Source organism: Bison bison, unplaced genomic scaffold (assembly GCF_000754665.1).
Source record: "Bison bison bison isolate TAMUID 2011002044 unplaced genomic scaffold, Bison_UMD1.0 scf7180017864236, whole genome shotgun sequence".
Taxonomy (NCBI): Eukaryota; Metazoa; Chordata; class Mammalia; order Artiodactyla; family Bovidae; genus Bison; species Bison bison.
The window spans coordinates 253039-273273 of NW_011494808.1; the positions used below are offsets into that span (position 1 = coordinate 253039).

The window sequence follows — 20235 nt, forward strand, 5'->3', positions numbered from 1 at the left end:
ATGATCAACCCTCCCTGGGACAAAGCCGCCACAGGCATAAAAAGTCTTGTGTCTATGCACGCAGGGTCGCTTTGGGCATGTTCAACTCTTTGTGACCTTGTGGACTGTGGCCTGCCAGGCTTCTCTGCCAGGGCAGTTCTCCAGGCAAGAATACTGGAGTGTATTGGCCAATACTGGTTGCCATACCCTTCTAGAGCACTATATTTCATGCTGCCCTGGCTGCCAACTCCCCTGAGTCCCTGGTGTTGCCAGAGCCCCTGCAACCCAAGCAGCTGTACCACATCCACACGTGGCCCTCACTGGGGGACACCCAGGTCCTCCAGGGCAGCCTCAGAAGCAAAGCCCAGTGGACTAGCCACATGCAGAGATGGAAAGAAAACCACAATTGAAACCCAGGGACAGTGTGGCTAAGGAAGAAGACCCAAACCCCTCCCACCAGCTGTACAAGCTGTGGATTAAAACCATGTGATCAACTAGGCAGACTCTGTGTCTATGGAACATATATAAAAGGGCGTTGAGAGCTCCCACAAAGGAAAACACACTAGTGCTGACAGCTGTGGACATTGGAGGCAAGAACACACAGGAGCAGGAGCAGATTAGAATCTGAGCTGCCCCCACAGCAGGTCCAGAGACCCGCACAGTGTTGGAGGGCATCCTAGGGAGGTGAGGCAGACTGTGACTCCCAGTGAGGGAAAGGACGCTGACAGCAGTGACTCAAGAAAAACATTTATTATTTTTATGTTTTGACTTGTTCTGTAGATTCATTTGGATTTTTAAATATTTTTTTCTTTATTTTTATTTTTTCCCCTCCCTTCCCCCCAAAAAAACCCTGATGTGCAGTTTTCAATTTTTTTGGCACTATGAAATCTAATTAAGCTTTTGAGCTTTTTTTCTCTTTTCTCAGTCACATTTTTTTTTTTATTGTTGTTATAAACCCTTGCCTCTATGTTGTGCTTTTGCAGGTCTATGGAGTTTTCCTTTTTTTTTCCCTTTCTTCTTCCTTTTATTTTTCTCCTTTTTAACTTTTAATTTCTTTAAAACCTATTATTCTTTTTCTACATTTATACCTTTGTTTGCTTTTCCTACTGTTCTCTTCCCCTTGCAGTTAATCTTTAATGTATATAAATCTTCTTTATCTACCTCTATTTGCCTTTGCATATCTATTCTTTCTTTCTTTCCTTCCTTTCCATTCAACATATTTATTAGCTTTGTTTTCATTGCTTTATTCCCCACCTGGCACATTGCTTTAGTTTTTTCTTCCAGTTTACGCTTTAGCTAGTTTTATTCTTAATTGGTAGATATAATTTTTGGTTTTGTTCACTGGGTCAATCTACTGTACTTTATTTTTGTCGAACTGTTTTGAATTTGCTTATGGGTGTATAGGTATATATTTTGTTATTTTAATTATTCTTTGCCTGATTTTGTAACTGCCATTTGTCTGAGGTTCATCTTTGGTTTCTTGTTTTTGGGTATTTGTTTTAAGCTCACTTAATGCCATAACAAACCACTTGTGGAATCTTCATTCCTGACCAGAGATCAAGCCCTGAACCTTTGAAGTGGGAGCACTGACTCCAAGACCCTAGACTACCATATAACTCACCCTAGGGAGTATCGAATAGTGGGAACTCACACAAAGGAAACCACCTGAATACAAGACCCAGCATTACTCAACAAGCATTAGCTTTGTTTCTAAACAACAAACAAAACAAAAATACAAACCTAATCATCAGCAGATAGGATTGTCACCTCACTCAACCTTACCAATCAGAGGAAAAAAACAAAAACAAACAAACAAAAAAAAACTCAGCACAAAACTCAAACCAAACTTAGGAGGGCAGAAACCAAAAGGAAAAAAGAACTCAACCTTGAAGCCTGGGAAGATGAGACCTCAAACACAAGAAGATAAAAAATAAAAATAATGAAAAGTAGAGAAATACTACATAAATGAAGGAACAAACTAGAAACACAGAAGTCCAAATAAATGAAGAGGAAATAGGCAAGCTACCTGAAAAAGAATTCAGAATACTGATAGTAAAGATGATCGAAACCCTTGAAAACAGAATGGGGAAAATGCAAGAATCCATTAACAAAGACCTAGAAGAATTAAAAAATAAACACACAACACAATGACTGAAATTAAAAATACTCTAGAAAGAACCAAGAGCAGAATATTTGAAGCTGAAGAATAAATCAGTGGGCTGGAAGATAAAATGGTGGAAATAACTTCTGAAGAGCAGAATAAAGTAAAAAGAATGAAAAGAACTGAGGATAGTCTCAGAGACCCCTGGGACGATATCAAATTTACCAACATTTGAATTATAGAGGTCCCAGAAAAAGAAGAGAAAAAGAAAGAGTATGAGAAAAAATTTGAAGAGATTATAGTTGAAAATTTCCCCAAACAAGGAAAAGGAAATAGTCAACCAAGTTCAAAGAGGTGCAAAGAGTCCCATACAGGATAAACCCAAGGAGAAACACATCAAGCACATACTAATCAAACTTATAAAGACTAAAGACAAAGGAAATATATTAAAAGCAGCAAGGGAAAAGCAACAGTAGCATACAAGGGAAACCTCATAGGTTTAACATGTGATCTTTCTGCAGAAATTCTTCAGGCCAGGAGGGAATGGCAGGATATTTTTAAAGCACTGAAAGGGAAAAATCTACAATCAAGATTACTGTAACTGGCAAGGATCTCATTTAAAATTGTTGGAGAGATAAAAAGTTTTTCAGACAAGCAAAAGTTAAGAGAATTCAGTATGACCAAGGCTTTAGAACAAATGTTAAAGGTACGTATATAGTCAAGAAATACAAGAGAAGAAAAAGATATACAAATGAAAACAGTTAAGAAAATGGCAATAGGAACATATGTATGAAAATTACTTTAAATGTAAACAGATGAAATGCTCCAACCAAAAGAAACAGACTGGCTGAATGGACACAAAAACACGACCCAAATATATGCTGTCTACAAGAAACTCACTTCAGATCTAAAGACACATATAGACTGAAAGTGAGAGGATGGAAGAATATATTGCATGCAAATGGGAAGCAAAATAAAGCTGGAGTAGCAATCCCCATATCAGACAAAATAGACCTTAAAATAAGTTTACAAGAGATAAGGAAGGACACTACATAATGATCAAGGGATCAATCCAAGAGGAAGACATAACAATTGTAAATATCTATACACCCAACAGATGGTGATTGCAGCCATGAAATTAAAGGATGCTTACTCCTTGGAAGGAAAGTTATGACCAACCTAGATAGCATATTGAAAAGCAGGGACATTACTTTGCCAACAAAGGTCCATCTAGTCAAGGCTATGGTTTTTCCAGTGGTCATGTATGGATGTGAGAGTTTGACTATGAAGAAAGCTGAGTGCCGAAGAATAGATGCTTTTAAACTGTGGTGTTGGAAAAGACTCTTGAGAGTCCCTTGGACTGCAAGGAGATCCAACCAATCCATTCTGAAGGAGATCAGTCCTGGGTGTTCTTTGGAAGGAATGATGTTAAAGCTGAAACTCCAGTACTTTGGCCACCTCATGCAGAGAGTTGACTCCTTGGAAAAGACTCTGATGCTGGGAGGGATTGGGGGCAGGAGGAGAAGGGGACAGCAGAGGATGAGATGGCTGGATGGCATCACCGACTCGATGGACATGAGTTTGAGTGAATTCCAGGAGTTGGTGAGAGACAGGAAGGCCTGGTGTGCTGCGATTCATGGGGTCGCAAAGAGTCGGACACAACTGAGTGACTGAACTGAACTGAACTGATGCACCCAACACAGGAGCACCTCAGTACCTCAGACAAACACTAACAGACATAAAAGGAGAAATTGACAGTAACACAATAACAGTAGGAGACTTTAACAGCCCACTCATACCAATGGACAGAGCATCAAAACAAAAAATTAATAAGGAAACACAAGTCTTAAATGATACATTAGATGAGATGGATCTCATTGATATCTTCTGGGAATTCCATCCAATGCAGAAGAATACACATTCTTCTCAAGTGCACGTGGAACATTCTTCAGGATAGACCACATCTTGGGTCACAAATCAAACCTCAGTAAATTTAAGAAAATTGAAATTATATCAAGAATTTTCTCCAACCACAACATTATGAGACTAGATATCAATTACAAGAAAAAAACTGTAAAAACACAAACACTTGGAGATTAAATAATATGTATCTACAAAACAACTGGTTACTGAAAAAATCAAAAGGGAAATAAAATTTCTAGAAAAAAATGACAATGAAAGCATGACAACTCAAAACCTATGGGATGCAGCAAAAGTAGTTCTAAGAGGGAAGTTTACAGCAATACAATCCTACCTCAAGAAACAAGAAAAAGCATCGAATAGACAACCTAACTTTATGCCTAAAACAACTGGAAAAAGAACAAACAAATCCCCAAATTAGTAGAAGGAAATAAATCATAAAGATCAGAGCAGAAATAAACATAAAAGAAATGCAAGAATAGTAAAGATTAATAAAGCTAAAAGCTGGTTCTTTGAGAAGATATACAAAATTGACAAACCTTTAGCCAGACTCATCACAAAAAGAAGAAAGAGGAAGCAAATCAACAAAATTAGAAATGAAAAAGGAGAGGTTACAACAGACAATGCAGAAATACAAAGGATTATAAGAGACTATTATGAACAATTATATGGCAATAAAATGGATAACCTGGAAGAAATTCTTAGAAAAGATCAATCTTCCAATACTGAACCAGAAAGATACATAAATTATGAACAACCCAATTACAAGCACTGAAATTGAAGCTGTGATCAAAAATCTCCCCCAAAAGCCCAGGACCAGATGGCTTCACAGGAGAATTCTACCAAACATTTAGAGAAGAGCTAGTGCCTATCCTTCTAAAACTGTTTAAAAAATTGCAGAGGAAGGAACACTTCCAAACTCATTCTACAAGGCCACCATCAGCCTGATACCAAAACCAAAGACAACACAGAGAAAGAAAACTACAGGCCAATATCACTGATGAACATAGATGCAAAACTCCTCAACAAAATTTTAGCAAACAGAATTCAGCAACACATCAAAAAGCTCATATACCATGATCAAACTGGGTTTATTCCAGGGATGCAAGGATTCTTCAGTATACAGAAATCAGTCAATGTGACACACCATATTAATAAAGTGAAAGATAAAAACCATATGATCATCTCAATAGATGTAGAAAAAGCCTTTGACAAAATTCAGTACCCATTTATGACTAAAACTCTTCAAAAAATGGGCATAGAAAGAACCTACCTCAACATAGTGAAGACCATATGTGATAAGCCTACAGCAAACATTATTCTCAATGGTGAAAATGGAAAGCATTCCCTCTAAGATCAAGAACAATACAAGGGTGTCCACTTTCACCACTATTATTCAACATAGTTCTGGAAGTCCTAGCCATAGCAATCAGAGAAGAAAAAGAAATAAAAGGAATCCAGATCAGGAAAGAAGAAATAAAGCTGTCACTGTTTGCAGATGACATGATACTATACATAGAAAACCCTAAAGATAGTATCAGAAAACTACTAGAGCTAATCAGTGAATTTAGCAAAGTTTTAGGACACAAAATCAATGCACAGAAATCACTTGCATTTCTATATACTAACAACAAAAAATCAGAAAGAGAAATTAAGCAATCAATCCCATTCACCATTGGAACAAAATAATTAAACATCTAGGAATAAACTTACCTAAGGAGACAAAAGAACTGTACACATAAAATTATAAGACACTAATGAAAGAAGTCAAAGATGAAATAAACAGATGGAGAGATATTCCATGTTCCAGAGTTTGAAGAATCAATATTGTGAAAATGACTATACTACCAAACACAATCTACAGATTCAATGTGATTCCTATCAAATTACCAATGGCACTTTTCACAGAACTAGAACAAAAAATTTCATGGAAACACAAAAGACCCTGAATAGCCAAAGCGTCTTGAGAAAGAAGAATGGAGCTGGAGGAATCAACCTTCCTGACTTTAGATTATACTACAAAGTTACAGTCATCAAGACAGTATGGCACTAGCACATAAAAAGAAATATAGACCAATGGAACAAGATAGAAAGCCCAGAAATATACCCATGTACCTATGGGTACCTTATTTTTGACAAAGGAGGCAAGAATATGCAATGGGGCTAAGACAGCCTCTTCGATAAATGGTGCTGGGAAAACTGGACAGCAACATGTAAAAGAATGAAACACCATACAGAAAGATAAACTCAAAATTGATTAAAGACCTAAATGTAAGACCAGAAACTATAAAACTCTTAGAGGAAAATATAGGCAGAATACTCGATGATATAAATCAAAGCAAGATCCTCTATGACCCACCTGCTAGAGTAATGGAAATAAAAATAAAAGTAAACAAGTGAGGCCTAATTAAACTTAAAAACTTTTGCACAATAAAGGAAACTGTAAGCAAGGTGAAAAGACAACCCTCAGAAAGGGAGAAAATAATAGGGAATGAAACAACTGACAAAGGATTAATTTCCAAAATACACAAGCAGCTCATACAACTCAATACCAGAAAAAAAAAAACAACCTAATCAAAGTGTGGGAAAAAGGCCGAAACAGAGTCAGACATAACTAAAGTGGCTTAGCACACACACACAGGCACACAACCAATAATCAGCCATGAAATTAAAAGATGCTTGCTCCTTGGAAGGGAAGCTATGACAAACCTATGACAAGCCTAAACAGCATATTCAAAGGCAGAGATATCATTTTGCTGACACAGGTCCATATAGTCAAAGCTGTGGTTTTTCCAATAGTCATGTACAGATGTGAGATTGGACCATAAAAAAGGCTGAGTACTGAAGAATTGATACTTTTGAATTATGGTGAGGAAGAAAAGTCAGTCAATACATGTCAACACCGAAGTACATCATTTGTTAGAAATATATATGACAAAGATTTTGAAGCAGCCTTTGTAAAATGATGAAAACAAATAATTAAAAATATTCTTCATAGAAGTGAAATCAGCAAAAGGGAGAACCAGAAAACACCAAGCCTTCGTTTTTCTCTGGAAATATCAAAAGACAATCAGAAAATGGTTGATATGATAACCCCATTGGAGCCTCTGGAAAACCTATGGAAAACATCCAAAGATCTACAGCAGCCAAGCCAATGTCCAACCAAGAAAAACCCACCTTGAAAATGACAGGAAATCATGTGGCATTTACTCTCCTATGCCCTACTTCCTCTCCAGCATGGCATTATTTAGTCTGGAGGAAAGGCCCATCTGTTCCCCAATTTCCTCTCTTATACCAGGTGGAGCAGAGATCTTATTTGCAATTTTCTAACCTATCTGGAAGGTGTCCAAATGATTGTTTTCTGTGTCACCTAATCCAGTTTTTAGGTAGCAAAAAGGGGTGGTCAATGCTTGTTAAAACTTCAAGGTTATGACAGACCCACAGATACTTGGAACAAGAGATTACAGGTGGAAATATACAGATATAAAGCCCTGAAAAGAAGCTGGGGTGAGATTTTTTGGAAATTGAGATATTGAAAAGCAGCCATGTATATAGTGAATCCCACAGGCCAAGGCAAGACATATGGTCAGAGAGACCTGAGAACATCTTAAACTTTCACCACATGGACTAAGAGGTAACCCAGCTAATCAGTGAAAGGCTACCCTGACATAGAGCCAGTCCCCAAAAATGGTTTAAAAGGTGGTTATTTTTTTAAAATGCTGAATTTTCAATAAAAATCACAAGATACCTTAGTCAATTTGGGCTACTATAACAAAAACACCATAAAACTTGGTTTCAAACAACAACCATTTGTTTCTCACAGTTCTGAAGGCTGGAAAGTTTAAAGGTTAAGTCTCCAGCCACAGACATCAATTCTGTGTTGATGAGAACGTGCTGTGTCCTCACATGGTAGAAGAGGTGTCCTTTCTTTTATAAGGGCACTAATCCCGTTCATGAGGGCTCCACCTTCATGACTTAAGCCATTCCCAAAGGCTCCACTGCCAAATAACATCACTATGTGCATGTTCTTACTTCTTGCTCAGTTGCTTCAGTCATGTCAGACTCTTTGTAACTCTATGGACTGTAGCCCACCAGGCTCCTCTGTCCATGGGATTCTCCAGGCAAGAATACTGGAGTGGGCTGCCATGCCCTTCTCCAGGATATCTTCCCCACCCAGGGATAGAACCCATGTCTCCTGCAGCTTCTGCACTGCAGGCAAATTCTTTACTGCTGAGCCCCTGGGGAAGCCCCACCATCATTATTCATCAGTATACATGTGAACAGAAAAGAAACATTCAGTCTATATTATAAGGCAAACTAGCAAACAACAACAAAAGCATAGCTCAAGGGGATGAAATAAATTGGCAGAAACCAGTCCTGAGAACTTGGAGACTTACTAGACAAAGTCCCTAAAACGACTGTCTAAAATATGCTCAAAGAGCTAAAGGAGATGGACATGTACACACAGCTTTATTTTGAATGGATAAACAACAGGGGATTACTGTACAGCACAGAGAACTCTGCTCAATGTCATGTGGCAGCCTGGGTGGGAGGGGAGCTTGGGGTAGAATGGATACATGTGCATGTATGACTGAGTCAATCTGCTGCACCTGAAACTATCACAATATTGTTAATTGCTTATACTCCAAAATAAAATAAAAAGTTTTTTAAAAAGCCAAAGGATAAAAAGAATGAAGTGAAGTCAGGAAAATGATGTATGAATAAAATGAGAATGGCAACAAAGATATAGAACTATAAAAGAAATCAAAAAGAATTCTGGCATTGAAAATGCAATAACTGAATTAGAAGTTGAGTAGATGGATTCAACAGCAGATTTAAAGGAGCACAAGAAAGAATCAGTAAACTTGAGAATAGGATAATTGAAATTGTTGAGTCTGAGAACCAAAAAGAAAAAAGAAAGGGGGGAACATGTGGGATACCATTATGTAGTACAATATACAAATAAAGAGAATCCCAGAAAAAGAAGAGAAATTATCTAAATAATGGCCAAAAGCTTGTTAAATTTGATGAAACACATGAACCCACAAATCCTGGAAGCTTAACAAATTCTAAGAAGGATAGAGCCAAAGGGACTCACACCAAGACACATTATAATCAAATTATCTAAAGTTAAAAACAAAGAGAATACTAATATTGAAGACAATAAGAAAAAAGCAACTAACCATGTAAAAGGGATGATAATAAGATTACTAGCCAATTTCTTAGCAAAAACTGCAGGGGCCAGAAGACAATGAGATGCTATATTTAAAGTACTGAATGCAAAATGGAAAAGGCATCTTGGAAGATAGCTTGGCAATTTCTCACACACACAAAACACCAAACAAACAAACAAAAAGACTGTTATCATATGATGTAGCAATCATGCTGCAGGATATTTACCCAAAGGAGATAAAATATGTCCATGAAAAAATGTGTGCAGGGATATTTGCAGCAGCTTGATTCATAACTGCCAGAATGTGGAAGCAACTGAGATGCCCTTTAGAAGGTGAATGGATAAACAAACTGTGGTATATACAGACAATACAATGTTATTAAGTTCTAAAAAGAAATTAGCTCTAAATCCATGATAAGGCACGTGGTAAAGTTAAATGCATGTTACCAAGGTAAAGAAGACAATCTGTCATGGCTACAGACCTCACATTTCAACTATGTGACATTCTCAAAAAGGCAAAATTATCGAGATAGTAAAAAGATCAAAGGTTACTAGATGTTACGAGTATGCTGCTACTGCTGCTACTAAGTCACTTCAGTCGTGTCCGACTCTGTGCGACCCCATAGACGGGAGCCCAGCAGGCTCCCCCCTCCCTGGAATTCTCCAGGCAAGAACACTGGAGTGGGTTGCCATTTCCTTCTCTGGTTATGAGTATAAGAATGATGAATAAAAATTACTCAGAAACTATTCTGTATGTAACAGATGTTTTCATTTATGTTAATTATATAAAATGAAAAATAAACTAATAGAGATATGATTTTTCTATTTACTACTGATACCAGAAATTTAAATTCATTAAAGCAGAAATTATTATTGTCTTGTGTTAAAAATTTATTCCAACATTTTTTATAACCTTCCATTGCTAATATAAATTAACATGAGACAAATAAATTAAGGTATACTTACCAAATCTTTTTCAACTACAATATGCATTTCTATATACTGAGAGAAGTCTGGAAGAGGCTAAAAAAATCACAAACAGGTAAAAATTGAAGAATTATTTAGATATTTTAAGTAATATCACTACTTTACAAATTCAATGTTAGAAATTCAATTTTATATATGAAAATAGTCACTTTCAGACTATTGTCTTTGTTGCCTCTTTTGCATCTGTTCAATCAATTAATTTACTCAGAAAATAACTTTACCTTCCATTGGTACAGGGCTACTCACTTGATTCTCTGCTCTGAAGGACATCTTCCCTTGATCACCATTATATGTGAATTTACATTAGTTTAATGATTTCATCATACATTATTATGTGTTATGATTTTATTTGTGACCTTGAAAGAGTAAGGGCACCTCTCTGTTTGGAGGGGTGGACTTTCATCTGAAGATAAAGCTAATCCTTGTATAAATGACCTCAGAAAAATGTGAGCAACAGAGAAACAAAATGACTGAGTTTCTTAAACTGTGTCATAGATGTCTCAGGATGTGGAATCTGGTTACAGTGTCATCACAGACCATGGTGGTTAACTTTGGCACAAATGTGAGGCCCAGTGGGCTTATGATCTGTGTGATTTACATCCTGCCAATTTCTAGGGACAAAGTAATACTAACTACCATTAGTAAAATATTACTTGTTTCCGTCATTATTTTTATATGAATTTAACCTAGGAGGAATATACTAAGGAAAACTTATGAGACAGTCTTTGTGGACACTCTAAGATTGTAGTGTATTTAACTCAAAATAGTTACTAATGCCATCAACAAGCAATGGACAAATATATAGAAGCAGAAAAGGAGAATCAAATTTCAAAAATTGAGAAAACATTTATTATGCTTAAAGTCTGCATTTTTTTTCTTCTTACACTGATATTTAATTCCTTGAAAGTTCAAAACTATCACATTTTACTTAAACCATTTTCCTTAACATAAAGAGCAGCGATAAAGAGGGAATAACTAATCTGGGACTTAGCAAAGATGAGAAAAGTGAAGACTATAGTAATTTAAAGGGAAAAAGTTAATAAGGTCATCAAAACAAATTCAGGGCTGCATGATTATTCATTTTTTCCACCTTTAAAAATTCTTTTAAAGCCTTGAAGACTTGTTTTTTTTTTTTCCAAAACAATGAAAATGAAATCCCCTTACAGTCTAACTGATTTATTATAATTTCCATCCAAAGGTAAGCACCAAATGTTTCATGATAGTTTTGCTTATAGTACACCATCCTGTCATTTAGGATGAAACAAGGAAAAGACACTACTTTACTGGAGGATAAACACAAGCATTTATATTAATGTGTTAGGGTTATATTAATGATTTGAAGAATTCAAAGTTATTTCTTTGTTTTAATCAATGTAAGTTGCTACTGATGCTGCTGCTTGGTTGCTAAGTTGTGTCTGACTCTTTTGTGACCCCACGCTGCAGCCTGCCAGGCTCCTCTGTCCTCTGTCCATGGGACTTCCCAGGCAAGAATACAGGAATGGGTTGCCATCTCCTTCTCCAGGGGACTTTCCTGACTCAGGGTTCGAACTGTGTCTGCATCACTTGGATTGGCAGGCGGGTTCTTTACTGTTGCGCCACCTGGGAAGCCCAGCATGAGGGTTAGCTGACTCACATTTCCTGAAGCAATCCTTATTTATTTTCATCTTTGAGATAAGGACTGATGATATTTAGTTGATAATAATTTATTCACTTATTTTCTGGACAATAAACTTTCAAGAGAAAAGATACATTGTCTATTTTAGAAACACAATTAGAAATTTAAGACAAAAGTGCATAAAATAATGCCAAGAAATGTGTGCATTGGAAAGGTGGGCAGGTGCTAAGATTTCAGAAGACCTCAAAAGCTATTTTATTTAGTAAAAGAAAGTAGTCAATAAAGAAAACCAATTTCTTGGATATGTGTTATATGAGGTTGATACCAATTACCTGAAAATTTGCTTTGGTAAAGTAAACACTAAAGAATTGAATCTAGGGAAGAAGACTAGAGAACACTGCTAAGTAATCCAATTGCAATATATTTGGACTAAAGAGTTAAAATTATAGGATGCCAAAGATCACTGGTAAGAATATTCAGGGAGTGAGAAGGGCATGAAGATGTTGATAGATGACAGACAATACAGATAGAAAAACATGTAAGTAGGTAGATAGATAATGTGTGTGTTTGTGTATTTTGTTTAGCTTGGGCAATTATCATGTGCTACATAAGCTCAATAACTAAGAAAAAATGGAATGAGAGTGGGAGATCTATAAATTACTGTAGATAAAGCCATGAAAAATATACAAGATAATATATAAGACAAACAAAAACCTGAGACTTAACACAGGAAATACTGGAGAAGGAAATGGCAACCCACTCCACTGTTCTTGCCTGGAAAATCCCATGGATGGAGGAGCCTGGCAGGCTATGGTTACTGGGGTCGCAAAAAGTTGGACACGACTGAGCAACTGAGCACAACACAGGAAATATCATTATCTATAATATGAATGTATAAAGAAAAGAGAGAGAAGGTGATACATAGAGAGAGGCAGGAGAATTTTATCAGAGAGTAAAGTGAGTTGAAAATTCTGGGGAGTTTTTATGTTATTTCACCATTAACATTATACTCCATGGTAGTGGACTGAAACAACATGGAATCTACACAATCTCAGCTTTCATTTTCGGGAAATGAAAATAAGTGAATGCTAACATTTATTTGGAAATTGACAGCATCAAGAATAGCCAAACAATCTTGAAAAACAACACTACTGAAGGATGTACGCTTACTAATTTCAGAACTTATTTCAAAAATATCACAGTAAATAAAAAGTGACTCTGGCATAGGAATAGACAGACATAAAGATCAATGGAATATTATTGCATGTGCAGAAATAACCCCTAAATCTATAGTCAACTGATTTTGAAATAAAAGGGCTGGGCCATGAAAATTCAGTGAATAAAAGATGAGTTTCTTCAACAAATGGTGTTGGGAAAACTAGATATGCGTATGAAAAATGATGAATTTAGAGCCCTTCCTCCCTTTTTACAAAAAATTAAATTAAGTTGGATCATATATTGAAATGTAAGAGATTAAAGAATAAAACTTTTAGAGGAAATATGAAATAAATTTTGTAAATCTGGTATGATAGTTAATTTTATCTGTGAACTTGACTGGGCCACAAATGCCCAGATATTTGTCCAAAAATTATTCTGGATATTTATGTGAAAATAATTTTGGATAAGATAAACATTTAAATTGGTGAACTTTCAGTGGAGTAGATTATCCTTCATAATATGTGTGCACCTCATCTGGTCAGTTGAAAGTATTAACAGAGAACAAGGACTACTTTGTAAGCAAGAATGTACACATTGCTGTATTTAAAATGGATAACCAACAAGGACCTACTGTATAGCACAGGAAACTCTGCTCAATGTTATGTGGCAGCCTGGACAGGCAGTGGGGGAAGTTTTGAGGAGAATGGTAACATACGTAAGTATGGCTGAGTCCCGTTGCTTATCCACCTGAAACTATCACAACATATTAATCAGCTATACTCCAATACAAAATAAAAAGTTAAAAAAAATTCCTTCCAACTGACTGCCTTTAGACTTGAACACAACTTTTCCATGGTCTCCAGCCTGCCAGTATGCAGTCTACTTTAAATTTTCTCATTCTGTATTTATATCAAATATATGTATATGTGTATATCCATACATGCAGACACACACATACATACATCTTGTTGGTTCTGCTTTTCAAAAGAAATGTTTGTCATGAAAGACACCGTTTTAACTATTGTAGCTGTGGAGCTGAGATTGTTGAAAACCAAACACAGAATCTCACTGTGTGAGTGAATGGACTGCAACACAGGTTGAACGTCTACCCTCACAGGGTGTCTACTGAAAGAAGTAAGATCCTAAAAATTGGAAAGTGGGTGTGTGAGAAACTCTGATGAAGCTGGAGTCATTAACCTTCTAAACTCTGGTGAGTCTTTGTTGAATGAAGAAGTCTCTCCATCTCTGGATAAGGATGTAAGGACAATATAATGGCCTACCCTAAGGCAGTTGCCATAAAAGACACTTGTGATTCTTCTCAGGATCCTAGATAGGTGTCTTCGGTATTTATGTGAATGTCACTCATGCTTATTTTATCAGAATTCAGACATAATGGATATGGAGAAAGGAGTGCATCTGCAGACAACAAAGGTCCGTATCACGGGGGAAAATGCCATTAATGGTGGAAAATGCCAGCTTGGAGTTCTGCAAAACTGAGTGACTAGTTTTGAGGTTTACAACACAAGCTCTGAAGTGTCTGATATGTCTTACTCTCTCTCAATAATTTGTAAGCAACTGGTTTATCATAAAAAATACATTGTTTATATGGCTGCATAGTAATAACTACATAGTTTACTCAATTGATCACTCACCTCTACATTTTGTATCTTATAGGGCTTTTCTCTTAGCTCAATTTCTCTCTCTGTATATACAGAAGAACTTGAATCCCTAGGTTTTATTTGATAAACCATATGTTCAAAACCAATTGAAGGCTCCAAGGGCTCAATTCCATAACTTACATTTTCAAACTGTAGTAAGCCCCTACAAATTCCAAAAAGTAAGCAAATAAATAAAATAATTCATTTTTCTTAAAGTCAATAAAATGAAACAATCAGTTTTTTAATAGTATGTAGATTACTTTCAGTCTTAGCCTTGGGTGGTGAAGTAGGAAAACATTACCAAGAATCCACAGATTTACTGAGTGGAATGAGTGGTAGTAATGCTGTTGGTATTTATCTAGCTATAATTAATACTAATGGTTTCCACATATACTAAAAATAAACCCTTAATTCAGGAGGGGAGTAGGAGACATTGCAAGAGCTTTTATACCATGCTTTTCTAAAGACAGTTTCTCATAATAAGCCATGCCTCACTTTAAAACTTTGCAAAGATCAATGAAACTAAAAGCTGATTCATTGAGAGGATAAACAAAATTAATAAACCTTTAGCCAGACTCATCAAGAAAAAAAAAGAGGACTCAAATCATTACAATTAGAAATGAAAAAGAAGTTATAACTGACACTACAAGTTGCTACAAACAACTATATGCCAATAAAATGGACAACTCAGAAGAAGTGGACAAATTCTTAGAAGGATACAGGTTTCTAAGAGTGAACCAGAAAAAAATGGAAAATATGAACAGAATAATGACAAGTACTGAAATTGAAACTGTGATTAAAACTTCCAAACAAAAGGCCAGGGACGGAAAACGTAGCAGGTGAATTATTTCAAGCATTTAGAGAAGAGTTAACACCTATTCTTCCCAAATCATTCCAAAAAATTGCAGAAGAAGGAACACTCCAAAGCTCATTCTATGAGGCCATCACCACCATGACACCAAAGCCAGACAATGATGTCACAAATAAAGAATATTAAAGGCCAATATCGCTGATGAACATGGATGCAGAAATCCTCAACAAAATACTAGCAAACAGAATCCAACAACACATTAAAATAATCATACACCATGAACAAGTGGGATTTATCACAGGGATGGAAGGATTCCTCAACATATGTAAATTGATCACTGTGATATGCCACATTAACAAACTGAAGAGGGAAAGTCATATGATCATTTCAACACACACAGAAAAAGCTTTGACAAAACTCAGCACTTATTTATGATAAAAACACACCAAAAAGTGAACATAGAGGGAATATACTTCAACATAATAAAGGCCATATATGACAAACACACAGCAAACGTCATTCTCAACAGTGAAAAACTGAAAGCATTTCCTCTAAGATCGGGAACAAGACAAGGATATCCACTCTCACCACTTATATTCAACACAGTTTTGGAAGTCCTAGCCAGGACAATCAGAGAAGAAAAAGAAATAAAAGGAGTACAAATTGGAAAAAAAGTAAAATTGTCCTGTTTGCAGATTAATGGTACTATACACAGAAAATCCTAAAGATACCACCAGAAAACTACTAGAGCTCATTAAAGAACTTGGTAAAGTTGTAGGATACAAAATTAATACACTAAAATTTCTTGCATTTCTATACATTAGCAATGCAAGATCCAAAAGAGAAATGAATGAAACAATCTACTTACCATCATATAAAAAAGTACCAAGTAACTAGCAATAAACCTATCTAAGGAGGCAAAAGACCTGTACTCAGAAAGCTCTAAGATATTGATAAGAGAAAGCAAAGATGACACAAACAGATGTAGAGATATACCATGTTCTCAGATTTGAAGAATCAATATTGTCAAAATGACTATACTATCCAAAGTAATTTACAGATTAAATGCAATCACTATCAAATTCCCAGTGGCATTTTTCACAGAATTAGAACAAAAAAATTTAAAATTTGTATGAAAACACAAAAGACCTTGAATGGCCAAAGCAATCATGAGAAAGAAAACTTGGGCTGGAGGTATCAGGCTACCTGACTTCAGAATATACTACAAAGCTACACTCATCAAAACAGTATGGCATTGGCACAATAATAGAAATATTGAAACTGGATAGAAATTTCAGAGCTAAACCTATGACCTATGGTCGTCTAATCTATGAAAAGGAGGCAAGATATACAATGGAGAAAAGACAATCTCTTCAATAACTGGTGATGGGGAAAAGAAAACTGGACAGCTATATGTAAAAGAATAAAACTAGAGCACTCTTTAATACCATACACAAAAATAGACTCAAAATGAATCAAAGACCTGAATATAAAACTGGATTCTATAATACTCTTAGAGGAAAACACAGGAAAAACACTTTCTGGCATAAATTGAAGCAAGATCTTTTTTGATCCACCTCTCAGAGTAATGAAAATAAAATCAAAAATTAATGGAACATAATATAACTTAAAAATTTTGCACAGCAAAAGAAACCATCAACAAAACAAAAACATAAGCTCACAAAATAGGAGAAAACATCTGCAAGGTATTAATCTTTTAAATATATAAACAGTGCATGCAGCTCAATAACAAAAAGCACAACAAACTAATCAAAAACAGGGGTGGAAGATGTAAACAGACATTTTTCCAAAGACGATATACATATGGCACATGAAAAAAATGTTTAATATCACTAATTATTCAGATCAGTTCAGTGGTTCAGTTGTATCCGGCTCTTTGTGACACCATGAATTGCAGCATGCCAGGCCTCCCTGTCCATCACCAGCTTCCAGAGTTCACTCAAACTAAAAAATGTTTAATATCACTAATTATTAGAGAAATGAAAATCAAAACTACAATGAGGAACCACCTAACACTATTCAGAATAGCCATAATTAAAAAGTGTACAGATAAATTATGCTGGTGGAGGAAAGGGAACCTTCCTACACTGTTGGTCAAATTATAAATTGGTACAGCCACTACGGAGAACAGTATGGTAGCTCCTTAAAAAACTAAAAATAGAGCTACCATGTGACATAGCAATCTGACCCTTGGGTAGATATCTGAAGAAAAGCATAATTTGAAAAGATATATGTGCCCCAATATTCATTGCAGCACTATTTATAACAGCCAGGACATGGAAGCAACCAAAATGTCTACTAACAGAGGAATGAATAAAGAATATGTGTTACATATCTACATTGAAAGATGTGTATAAAAAGGATATAAAGGCCATAAAAGCCAGAAAAAGATGAAATAATGCCATTTGTAGCAACATGGATGGACCTAGAGACTGTCATAACTGATTGAAGTTGGTTGGAGAAAGACAAATATTATATGATACCACCTATACGTGGAATTTTAAAAAATGTTACAAATGAGCATATTTACAAAACAGAAATAGTCACAGATGTAGAAAGCAAGCTTAGGGTTACCGATGGGGATGGGTGGAGGGAGGGATTAAATTGATAAATGCGAATTGACATATATACACTACTATATATAAAATAAATAACCAATAAGAACCTCCTGAATAGCACAAGAAACTTTACTCAATACTCTGTAATATTCTATATAGGAGAATAATCTAAAGAAGATTGGATATATATATATATATATAAGTGTATATATATAGATATACACACACACATGTACCCGACTCACTTTGCTGTACAGTAGAATCTAACATAACTTTGTAAATCAACTGTATTTCAATAAAAAATTTAAAAATAAAAATGAAACTTCTGAATATAATTTCTAAATTTGACAATTATTTCTTAAAAACTCCATTTTGCAACCATAAAATTATGTATCACAACCTGAGTCCAGTACACGTGCTGATGATCGCCATAGAATTCGGATAACCTTCAATATATCCTTGGTAGTAGCAAAAGTTCTGAAAAATAAAGAAAAACATATACATTTTTATTAGAATACTTCATGTTAAATATATTATTCTCAAATATTTAAAACATATATACATATACTGTATGCATCAAACACTTACTATTTCCGAGACAGATGTATAAGATTATTTGATGGACATTTAACCTCAGTTTTCCAAAATTGTGCCTAAAAGTTTCTAAGAATAAGTACATTTCCATGATCTTTTCTATTATAAATTAAACATGACAACCCCTATCATTAGGATCAAGGAAAAAATCATCAAAAACTTATTTTTTCAAATTCTTCTGACTTATTTTTTCAAGGTAAATATAAAAATATAAATAAATCCAAAACCTTCCAAATTTATTGGATTAAAAATTACTTTATTATAATGGCAGAGTAGATTATATTGGATTATAAATTCCCAAATTTACTGAAAAACTAATTCACACATTTTGAAAGCTCAATGAATTCAGAGTACAAACACAAAGAGACCCATAAACAGACGCATAAGCAAAAACATTAAAAATCAAAGAATCAAATCTTGAAAGCAGCATGAGAAAACTAATTACCTTAAAAGAGAACTCCAGTTATATTTGTATCAGACTTCTCTGTAGAAACTACAAAGTTTAGGAAGCAGAGGGCTAACATAATGTACTTAAAGAAAAAAAAATTACTCAAGAGTTCTATATCAAGCAAGGCAATGTTTAAAAATAAAATAAATTGATTTCCATATGAACAAAAACTTTGAGAATTTGTTATTACTTGCCCGGCCTTACATGGAATACTTAAGGAAATTCTTCAGGTTGAAAGTAAGTGATCTCAGATAGTAATTCAAATCCACATAAAATTTCAAAGAGAACTCAAGAAGGTTACTATGTAATTTAAAAAGCATACTATGTAATTTAAAAAGGCATATTTTCCCTTTCATTCTCTTAACTGATTTAAAAATCAATTAAGTAAAGTAATATGTATATATGCTTCCCTGATGGTTCAGTTCCTAAAGAATTTGCCTGAATGCAGGACATTGCCTACAATGCAGGAGACCCAGGTTTGATCCCTGAGTCAGGAAGATCCCCTGGAGAAGGAAAGGGCAATCCACCCCAGTATTCTTGCCTGGGAAATCCATGGACAGAGGAGCCTGGCAGCTATAGTCCATGGGGTCACAAGAGTTGGACACCACTTAGTGACTAACCCACAAAATGTATATAGCGTATTATTTGGTCCAAGAAATAGAATATATTTGCTGATAACAGCATATAGAAGGTGAGTGGAAACAAAGAAGTACTAGGTTAAGGAAAGGACTGCAGATAGTAAAGTAACTGTAACAGTGAACTGTTGGGATTGTACATTAATAGATGTAATATGTACAACAATAATACCATAGAAGGGGCAAATAAACAGTTTTATAGGAAAAATGTCTCTGTGTCTCACTGGAGTTAAGGTAATATAAATCTAAAATTGCATCAGTTCAGTTCAGTCGCTCAGTTGTGTCTGACTCTTTGAGACCCCATGAACCTCAGCACGCCAGGTCTCCCTGTCCATCACCAACCCCCAGAGTCCACCCAAACCTATGGCCATTGAATCAGTGATGCTATCCAACCATTTCATCCTCTGTCGTCCCCTTCTCCTCCTGCCCCCAATCCCTCCCAGCATCAGGGTCTTTTCCAATGAGTCAACATTTCCCATGAGGTGGCCAAAGTATTGGAGTTTCAGCTTCAACATCAGTCCTTCCAATGCACACCCAGGACTGATCTCCTTTAGGATGGACTGGTTGGATCTCCTTG

General features: G+C 35.5%; 1 protein-coding gene across 1 annotated transcript in view; it reads right to left on the reverse strand.

Moving 5' to 3' along the window:
- The window catches only part of ADAM2 (ADAM metallopeptidase domain 2), a 102424-nt gene that overhangs the window by 61235 nt on the left and 20954 nt on the right, over window positions 1-20235 (reverse strand). The window contains exons 5-7 of the mRNA XM_010846350.1: window positions 18382-18458; window positions 14586-14754; window positions 10140-10196 (exon numbers count right to left, since the gene is read on the reverse strand). Coding sequence (XP_010844652.1) covers window positions 10140-10196; window positions 14586-14754; window positions 18382-18458 — 303 coding nt within the window. The remainder of the gene's footprint in view (window positions 1-10139; window positions 10197-14585; window positions 14755-18381; window positions 18459-20235) is intronic.